The 10778-nt window shown below is 33.1% G+C and overlaps 2 protein-coding genes across 2 annotated transcripts in view; one reads left to right on the forward strand and one right to left on the reverse strand.

The window, feature by feature from the left end:
* LOC106682254 (ATP-binding cassette subfamily G member 4) overlaps window positions 1-6982 on the forward strand; it is a gene marked incomplete at its 5' end in the record, with an annotated part of 20880 nt that extends 13898 nt beyond the window's left edge. Inside the window, 3 exon segments of the mRNA XM_067047865.1 lie at window positions 2644-2799; window positions 4484-4788; window positions 6435-6982. Of these exon segments, the coding sequence (XP_066903966.1) occupies window positions 2644-2799; window positions 4484-4788; window positions 6435-6477 (504 nt within the window).
* Window positions 6983-8060: 1078 nt separating this feature from the next.
* Window positions 8061-10778, reverse strand: part of LOC106682236 (WW domain-binding protein 11) — an 11861-nt gene continuing 9143 nt past the window's right edge. Inside the window, exons 9-10 of the mRNA XM_014422983.3 lie at window positions 10009-10258; window positions 8061-8304 (exon numbers count right to left, since the gene is read on the reverse strand). Coding sequence (XP_014278469.1) covers window positions 8124-8304; window positions 10009-10258 — 431 coding nt within the window. The 3' untranslated portion in view covers window positions 8061-8123. The remainder of the gene's footprint in view (window positions 8305-10008; window positions 10259-10778) is intronic.

The raw sequence follows: 10778 nt of genomic DNA on the forward strand, positions 1-10778 counted from the left end.
GGGAAAGAGTAAAATAAAGAAAGGGGAAAGAAAACAAATAAAGAATAAAAACGAACCTGTTCGCTGGAATATCAAACGCCTAATGGATACTGCGCTAATTAACAGAATTAAAAAAGCCGTTACAACAGTAACTAAGTATTTTTTTATAAAGAAAACGTTACGGTTTTACAGATAATTACATTAATATTGGAAATCCCGATTAATTTCAACGTAAAGTTGCCTTCAGGGGCGTGTCCTAATCCACACCCCTTAGCGTAATTTTTGCTCAGAAGGAGAGCAGGGTTATGGCACATCCATGGTTATATCCAACTATTCAGATCTTACTTTTAATTGACTTCACACTTGTTGGTAGTTGTTGCCTTTGTTTATTTTTGTGTAGCTCTATTTAGTTGGAGTAATTTATTATATTTTATTTTATTAATACTATTTTTTTTTGTGTGTTTTTTTTAAACTTATTTATCCATTAAAGTGTTTCCTGTAACCGTTTTTTTTTATTATATTTTCCTTTTAATCTATGTGTTATTCTTATTCTCGTAAAATGTATCTATTTGTTTGTTCTTGGTAGACTGATCTACTGCTGTGACTATGAATAATGGTCTGATCTCACATTACCGTCTAATATTGAATTTGTTTAGCGGGTCACTAGAGAGGATCTAGGAGGGTGAATTCCGGAGAGCGAATTTGTTGATCGGGTGATTTGAATAATTGTGAAAGGGTGAAATTGGAGGAGCAGAAATGAGAAAGAAAAATAGGAATGAATGAAACATTTGTATTTGTTGTAAAGACCGAAATGAATTGTAAAAGGAAACTGTAGGGGTGAAAAAAATTGTTTATTATATCCTATTATTGTATCTCTTTTTTTTTTTTATGATTATATCATGTATGTGTAATGTATATATGTCCGATTACGGATTGATAAGTATGCTGTGTGAGATAGCAACCTAATGTATTTAGGCAGCATAGATAAATGAATAAAGTATTTCTCTCTCGTTCCAGCAGCTTTATTTATCACTCGGAAAACATTTTCTAAAGTTGTAAAATATTTTATTAGCTTTGCGACAGCCTACAATGTTGGCGCAGAGTCACCGCTGACACAATCCTTGTACAATCGATTAATATTCCACTACAGGCCCCTCTGACCGATATCGAGGTTGCTTCGTTGTGGCGCAATCCCAACAACAATCGACAGAAACTTAGTTTGCCAATGTTAGGCGAAACTTAATTTTTTTTTTTTATATATATATATCTAACAATATACATCACTGGAAAAGAAAATATTTTTTTGCGATATCGATATTAGGAGTATTCATGATCTTTAGTTTAGCATGTCAAATGGAAAAACTTATGTTAAATAGAGAAATATTTCTTTCTTTTAGCATGTTAAAACGATATAACATGTAATATGGCTGAGAGTCTGTTACTAGGTCTGTTAAATGGAGAATGACGTCGCGAAACAGACCAGCTGAGCTTGTCACCGTTTTATTTGTTGTGTTAGGTTACTTAATCGTTGCTTGTGTTTTGTTTTTTCTTTTATCTTGTGTTTTGGACTTTTAAAAAAAATACAATCCGTAGGCAAACTTTTAGACTTATACTTTAGGCTTGTTGTAATAAATTACTGTAATCAAAACTTAGTTGTAAACAATAACATGAAGTTTTGGAAGGAAAGGTTACTAAACAAGTTGCTCAGAAAATCCGCTAGAGGCTTTTATGCATTTACCATTTAACATGACTTCAAATAGGGCTGCTCACAATCCTATAGTTATAGCATTTAACATGGTATAACATTTTAAATTTAACACAATATCATGAATACCCCTATTGTAGTGAAATTTAAATATATATTAGTTCAACAGTTCAAAGGGAAGAAGCATTAAAGTTGTTTCACCCCAGTTTTTGATTTCATATATTAAAATTACGTATAATTACTAGTCAAATATCATAAAAACTACTATTCCTATGAAAATAATTTATAGCACATTAAACTAGCTTTAATTATCGAATCAGATTTTTTTTTCCTGTTTAGTTATCCATAAAATTCTTTAATTTTTATTTTTATTACTATTTAATGCTAATATTTTATTAGTATTATTATTATTATTTTTTTAATTATTTATCCATTCAAGAGTTTCTTTTATCCGGCTTTTTATTATATTTTCCTTGGAATCTATGTTTTAGTTTTGTTCTGGTAAAATGTATTTATTTGTTTGTTTTTTGTTAAACTAATGTACTGCTGTGACTATTATTAATGGTTTGATCTAACATTGCCGTCTAATGGTGAATTTGTTTAGCGGGTCACTGGAGAGGATCTAAGAGGGGAAATTCGGGAGAGTGGATTTGGGACAAAATCGAAAAAAACATAAGACTAGCATACGTTTATGTCGAAATGATGTCATCCCAAAACAATAATGACGATCTGCTTTTTTGCTAAAAAAATAAAATAAATTTTAATCCATAGTTTGAGACTAATTGGCGATTTTATAAAAAAAAAAATTAGAGGTATTATCATTATCAAGAAAGAGATATAAGACATTTTTCAAAAATACCAGATTTGACACACGGTATCGGGGCATGCTGTAATATTGTTATAATCTACAAACCACTCATACGTATGTAACTTAATTAATTGTATGTTTCCTGCTTCAGGCGATCCTCAACATCCTCTACCTATCACTGATGTACTCCCTGTCAGGACTGCCCTGGGAAATAGGGAGGTTCTCGCTCTTCTGTTTGATCGGAATAATGACATCCTTAGTTGCTGAAGCCATGGGGCTCACAATCGGAGCTATATTCTCAGTTACGGTAAGTTATTTTATCTACATTCTTATATTCATATAGCAATCAGATATCCTTACGATGCTGAGTAAACCCTGTGTTCAGTCCTGTCACCAATTTAAGAGGTACAGTGTACTAATATAAGAATACCTCGGATAATATGGATTCAATATTATATCAGCTAGACAGGAGATAATATGATTGGAGGATCGAACGTGGTGCAGTGTCAACGTACAACAGGCGATTCTTAAATATATGCTTCTTAATTCCCCGCAGCATGGAAACTACACTCCGTAAGGTATTCGCCTATGGTCGTGTAATTGATAGCATGACTTTAAAGTATTGGCTTTAGATCCTTCCATGCAGAGTGTTTTTTGTGAATGGCAGTGGATCTATTAGTCGAATTGGTTGTGTTAGATTAAATGGTTCTGATTTCAATTGAAAATGTGAGGTACTCTAAACATTGACAATGCGTGTTCATTCTGGCAAGGAGATGAATGAACAGGAAAAGTTAAAGGGAACTAGCCGCAAATACTCAAAGGGTGCAAGCTTCACTCCGTAGGGAACGAGCCTATCGGTCGTGAAAGGGAAGGCTAGCTATGGGACAACTAGGATCAGGTCCTTACAGGAAGAAAAATTCACTCTGCAGGAAACTAGCTTACAGTTGCGAAGGTTCGTAAGTCCTACAGGAACTAACTGCAGATCCTTATGAAAGAAATAAAAAGTATAGGATAGAGGAAGTGAAATAAGAACAATGAAATAAGTAGCATTTAGCGTGCAATAAGAACACACCAGATTTATCAAAAGATAGTGGAAGATTTTATTGATCTATATGTGTCAACTGCGTCGGCACTTTGGTAGTAGCTCAATATCAAGAACATTAAACTATTTATAATTTAATTAATAAATCAACATTTTTACAATATAATATGGGCAATGCTCTCTGGCGGGAAGCGATTAAGGTGTTAGTTCTTCCTCTTGCACCATCAATTGGCCTAAAATGTCAGAGTTAGCAGCGACATGGGCCGCACCAAAGAACTTGGTCTCCATGCAACCCACTGGACAAGGAACAGTGGTCGATGAACATTATATGTTTTTTATTATTATTATTGTTATTATATATGAACATGGATTATCAGTCTCTGATGTCCTAGTTGCGGAGTACCCGAGAGGTTATTGAACAGAATTTGGGGAAGGGGTCATTGCTCTCTGTAATGTATTCGCTTACAGTCGAGAGGATAGCCAGTTCTGTAGGTGTTCGCTATAGATAGATCTTTGAGAAAGAACAGAGATTATTTATATATGTATATTGTATGAATGAATATTTGAACACTAATCCTTAATTTGTGGTAGATTCTATCTTCAATGAAGTTTTAAAAAAATGAAAATTTATTTATTCAAAGAATATATTTATTATTATAACAATACATTGCATCATTATTGCAGATTGAATGTATTTAAAAGAAATTAATACATACTAACCTAAGACAATTATCTTTTGATCATGGTTCACGTCTTGGCCGCTGCGTCACCAGATTGAGCTATAATGGCTCTCGCAACTCGCAAGTAGTTATGATTTAGTCCGTAACCTATAGGCAGCTGTAGGCTGCTGCAGTATAATTATCATTATCTAACAAAAAAAATAAACTGTATAATATAACTGTTTAATATATTTCTATAAGTTTTAAAAATGTATTAATGCTGCCCATAGAACGGAGCTGCGGTCGGACCGATGACCATGGCACCATTCTTCGGATTGGCCCAGTACGGCTTCGACTTCGCAAGAACGATGCCTACAATGATGGTCCACCTGGTAAGGACATCCTTCATGAGAGCAGGAGTGGTCTCCGTCGTCCTGACAGTCTTTGGGATGGACCGGGACCTCCTCAGCTGCGAGCTGGACCTCGACCCGTGCCACTTCAGGGATCCCAAGGTCGTCCTCCACTTCTTAGACCTTGACAAGACGCCTCTGATCACGCCGCTTTTTGATCTTTTCCTCAGCCTCTGCTTCTTCAGGTGAGAATCATACCAAACTTTTTTAAGTTAGCTTTTTAATATAAAAAGACATATAATAGGTTTGAATTGGCTTCTTATTTCCTTGGTTTGAGAAGATTCTTATTAACAAAATTGGTAAAATCTATGTATGTTTTTTGGCCATTTTTGGCATACGGAACGTGGCAGTAGTAGATTAGTGCGTAGATATTCAATAAAGAGCAACTTATTCATAAATATTTATTTTACAATTTTGTCGGTAAATAGTTTAATTTTGGGAAAAACAATTTTAAAAAAGAAGATATCTACGGTGCAGTTTAGGGCTACACCTTGTCCTGCTGCATCTATTCAGCTGCCTCCTTCTCATCATTAGCTTTGTCCAGCACCCCTGGTTTCTCTTTTAGAAGACAGAGGAAGTTCAACTCGGTGAGGACTATCCTGGTTTTCCCCAAAAATTTGGCTTGGTATCCTTCCTGTGCGTTTTTTCAACTTGCTTTACAGTATCAGAGACTCTTCAGATCCAACATGTGTGGGAGGAAAGGAGTCAATGTTCTCTCCAAAGCTCTGTAGTTTTATCCAGAACTCTCTGTGTACTGTTATACTAGGAGCTTTCATGATTTTGTGTTAAATGTAAAATGTTTTACCATGTTAAACTTTATAAGCATAGAATTGTGAGTAGCCCTATTTAAAGTCATGTTAAATGCATAAGAGCTCCTTGCGAATTTTCTGAGCATCTTGTTTTATAACCTTTCCTTCCTAAACTTCATGTTATTGTTTACTTCTAACTTTTGATTAAAGTAATTTATTACAACATACCTAAAGAGGAAGTTGTGTAAAAATATGGTCCCTGAGTGTCTTGTTGATTTTCTAAATTGAGAGGAAGAGAATCAAAATGAGCTAATTGATAACTGTCATTACATTACAATTATTGTCATACATTGCTTTTTTAGTTGTAAAAACATCCGAAACAGTACTGGCACAATCTAAACACGAGCAAGTAACATGTATGATACTACATTTCTTGTTACTATGACAACAAAGAAGATGATCACAAGCTCAGCTGGTCTGTTGCTTGTGATCATGGTCCGTTGCTGGTCTGCGTCATTCTCCATTTCAAAGACCTAGTAACAGACTCTCAACCATGTTATATGTTATAACGTTTTAACATAGTAAAAGAAGGAAATATTTCTCCCTTTAACATGGTAAACCAAAGATCATGAATACCCCTACTGTTCGGATCTGTCAGACCCTTTATTCTGGGAAGAACTATCTGGTTTTTAATCTTAACTAAACGAAACTTCTTCATTTTTTCCCTTGAACACCACCACCCTCCATTCCATTCTTCTATTGAATACTCTCTCAGCATCTTCTTAATTGATTGGAAGCCTCACTGACTCTCTCTGGTAACACTTGATTGAAGCCTCTGCCTCTTCACTTCACAGTGCCTTACTCACTGAGCTACCTACCCAACTTCTAAAGATTTATTCACTGGATTGTATTGTAATTATTTGTATATTACATTTATACATAGGTATCTATATTATTAGTGATGATCTGGGTTGGAGAAAAACTTGGGCAATTTCCTTCTAAATCACATATAGTCAGTACATAATATATATAATTATGCCTTTAATTTGTTACAGTTTTATAAAATGTCTTCATTTTTACAGGCTTGCTTTCTACCTGGCGCTCAAATGGCGACTTAGAAGATAACAATAAAAATAGAATAAAATAAGTAAACATTTCATGTGATATACTCGCGTCAGATCTACTCTTACATAGAAGAGAGAAAACGAGAATCTAACTGTAATTAGACACCTGTTATCTTCCTTAACCATATTTTATTTTCCTATTTAGTCGTTCTTTTGTACCTGGATAGCATTATTTTCCTAAGAGTAATATTTTATTTATGAAAAAGATTTATGTCTATTTCTATTTAATAGGAAATACAATTATATTGTGCAGATAGGAGTCTCAAAAAAGTTATAAAGGATTCAAAATGCACTGAATCCTTAAAATGGACTAAATATAGCCCTGTAATTCTGAAATGTATGGGTGTATGAAAGTGTAAATATCTTTATTGTAATGAATGATGAAGAATGTATGCATATAATTTTTTATATTATGAATTGTGTATTAGGAAAAATTTTTCCTTCTGTGATTAAAAAATATAAACATTTATGTAAAGATTATTTTGTAATTAAAATTATCTAATCAATTGGTTTCTATTTTTTCTCCTCTTATTTCATTATTATTCATAATGACAGCACATCAATCAAGGTGCTTCTACACATTTGCTACAAGGTGAATTCATGCATGCGCAAGCCTCTGGATGAGTTATTTGAATTGGAACTTTAGAACTGCTCACAGATGACTATAAGTACTCTCCGTGTTTTAATTAATTAATGTATTTCCCCAACCTTTGAATTAAATAATTAACTCTTGTTTAATGTTGTATAATTTAGAATTCTATCGATTCGGTGTAAATACATTGTTTCGGATCTTGTTAATTAACTTTAGTAGTTTGTTTCTGATTTAATCAAATTCAAAATTTTCAAAACACCTTCCTCTTAAGAACCTTTAATTTTGTTAAATACAAATAATTAACTAACTCTCATTGTTAATAGAAATAAAAAAGTGGAACTAGGAAATAATTTGATAAGTAACCATAGGAGAAAAATACAGCAGTTTAGAGAGATTGGATAATTGGAGATAACTGAGCATTCCCAGTCTCTCCTGTCCTCTATCACATGAACATGACTTTGTTATCTTTAGTTAAACTATTGTATTCTATAAAGAATAAAGTTTTTTAAATCTCAAAATACCTTTAAATACAAATTTTATTAGTTAAATAATAAAAAATTTTGTTTGAATTTCTTGCCTTTGAGGATGATAAGTGAAAGTTGTGTGATAAATGCACCACACTAGATTAATTAATGTTTATTATAGCAATTAAGAGATCTGCAATATTACAATGAGAGATGATCAATATATATGTATACATTTCATGATATAAACATCCATGAATATATTTCAAATACTTTTTGTAGGAGAGTTCATGTACGGTTATGTTACATTAACCAGGCCAATCTGATATTAAATAAAATAAATTTTAAAAAATAGGTTTTGTTTGAAATGTGATTTAATTATTTTACAATAAAATTAATAAAACATAAAGATGACTTAGTGGCCTTAACACTATGAAAGTTTGTAAGCACAAAAAGAATAATGACACATTATCAGTAATAAAACATTCAGCATATAGATTAAGGGATTTAATTCATTATGATACAATGTGAGAATAAACTAACTTTATTTAAGAATAGACATATATACATCAAAGTATTACAATATATAAATTATAGAAGGCCTTCCATCTCTCGCATGAATTGTGAGTAGGCGTCATCCTTGGTAGCACCTGGCTTCGGTTGAAGTTCCGGTTTCGGAAGTTGTTCCTGCTTCCTCAACATAAGCTTATCCTCTCCTCTCTTTACCCTCAAAGCAGTCGGTACAAACCTCGTTACATCTGCAGTAAGGTTCCTGAGCAGAGAACGAAACATGATAGCAACAAATAAATTATTTTTAAGTACAATAAAACTTAGTTCTAATCCTCTCTTAAGTCCAACTAAAAAAAGAGAACAATAACCACTCTAATGAAAAATTATTTAAATGAATTTTTAAAATTTATTTAATGTTCAAATGAAGTAGTAAGGTGAAACTTCTACCTAATTAAGAAAAAGTTCGGTTATTTCACCCCAATTTTTTATTACTTTAATGAAAACTATAAACTAAACTAATTACTATTCAAAATTGATGAGTCTGCTAATTATAGTTAGGGAAAATAAAGTAAACTGTAAGTAATTTAATAAAAGATAAAGAAACATCAAAGTAGACAGAAAAAAAAAAATTTCATATACACGGAAGATGGAGGTATATAAAATAAAACTAAACTAAGGCGTTGCTAAGTATGATTTAAAATATGTGATAATTTATATAAAAATGAACAAAGTAAATTAAGAAAAAAAAAAAGAATAATAAATAAATAAAATAATATACTTTATTCATTTTTATATAAATTTTAAATCATATTTAGTTATCCTTAGTTTACTTTTATTTCATATTATCTATTTTTTACTTTGTTACTATATTTTAGATGTTTACATCTTTGTTAGCCGTGCAAAGTGGGGCAAAATATTAGCTCACATTAAATATTTTAATTACTATTTGAGTTATTATGGCCACACCAGGACCATCTTCCTGTTATATAATGGGGTGCACAAAAAAAAAAAAAAAAATGACCGTTTTTCAACCAAATATTTGTATTATAATTTATTTCATATAAAATATAATTAATACTCAAAGTATAGTCCATTGTTATCTACCGTCATTACCCATCTGCTATCCGATTGCTTGATGCTACGCTAATACCATTCTTTGGGATAGCTGTCAAAGAAATCTTGGACCGCAATTTCAACTTCCACAAAATTATCAAATTTTTTCCCTTGAAGGAAATGGGACATGGATCGAAACAAGTAGTAATCCAATGGTGCGAGGTCTGAACTATATCATAGATGAGGCAGTGAAGGTCGAACCCATGAAGTTTTTTAAACTTTTCTTTGATTCAACAGGAAGTGATTGCTGATTGCTGAGGAGTAATTTCAGGAGCCAGTCTACTGCTCTTCTGTCTACTTCCTCATGGAGAGTAGAAGGCGACTTCTATCTTATTAGTATCTTTCGACACACTACACTCCTTAACAAGTTCATGAGTACTTGAGGAAGAATTTGACTCAACAACTTCCTGCAGAATCTCATCAATACCCATTAATGGTCCCTCGGAGCCCTTCTCCCTTTCCAACATTGTATCACCACTGCTAAATTTTTCAAACCAATGCCATACAGTGCGCTGGTCAAGGACACCTTCCCCTTCATATTTAATGATTTCATGAGTTGCTTCAGCGGCTGTGAAATTTTTTTTCCAGTAATGTCTTAAAATTACAAGAATTTCGGAGGACACTGTCATGTTTCTTCTTTGAAATAAATAACTAAACTGAGGCTTTTTTTTTAAGAAGTCGAATGGATTAAACAAGCTTAGAGAATGCTCTGAAGGGATTATTAAGTATTAAATAGGACTAAAATATTTTGTCCTTTGAAATCTTGAATTTGATAAAACGGATTTTTTTTTTATACACCCCATTACTACACATAGTCAATCAATGATCTTCCAAAAAATATTTCAATACAAACCTTATTTGGGCTTTGGCCTCTATGGTGGCACCTTTGGTTATTGACTGACTTCCCTCCTTCCTGATCAGCTGAGGGGCAGCAGTCAGCACGTTGGGGGTGGGGAGGCTCCCCGGCAGGCGGCTGGGCAGCAGTCGTGGTGGCAGTCCCGGAGGAGGGCCTGGAGGTAGCCTGATACCCATCAGTCGCGGAGGCAGGCCAGGAGGTGGACCGGGAGGCCTCATGCCGACCATCATGTTGCTCAAAGGTGGTGCTGTAATCGTAATAATAATTAAATCAACAGAGGTTTAAATATAATTCAATTAAAACTAATTTTGTATATATGTAAATAGTTGACCGTAAAAATTGATATATAGGAAGATGGTCAGGGTTGCGGTCACAAGTGAAACGAAAATAGTTAACAACTATTTTATTTTCCAACGTTTCGCCCCACTTTGTAGGGCTTCATCAGGGCTAAAAAGATACAAAATGAAACTATGTTAAGATAAAATGATAGAACTAAAAATAAAAAGATACAATGAAAAGAATAAAAAACAAGTAACAAAGGCAAGAGCAATAGTTTCATACAAAAATACCTAAAATATAAAGCTAAAAAAATGTACATGAGATGTATATAAAAACAACAAACATTTTTTCATATTTGAAATCGTTTTAAATAGCCGTTGCTTTGTCTGCGGAAGAGTGGGGAGGAGGTGGTCCCCACTCTTACGCGTTTCCGCTGTTTCTGTCTATTCAACTTATTTATTTGGACAGGTATGTTGTCCTATATGGCT

Source organism: Halyomorpha halys, unplaced genomic scaffold, assembly GCF_000696795.3.
Source record: "Halyomorpha halys isolate HHAL.00 unplaced genomic scaffold, Hhal_1.1 Scaffold398.1, whole genome shotgun sequence".
Lineage (NCBI taxonomy): Eukaryota > Metazoa > Arthropoda > Insecta > Hemiptera > Pentatomidae > Halyomorpha > Halyomorpha halys.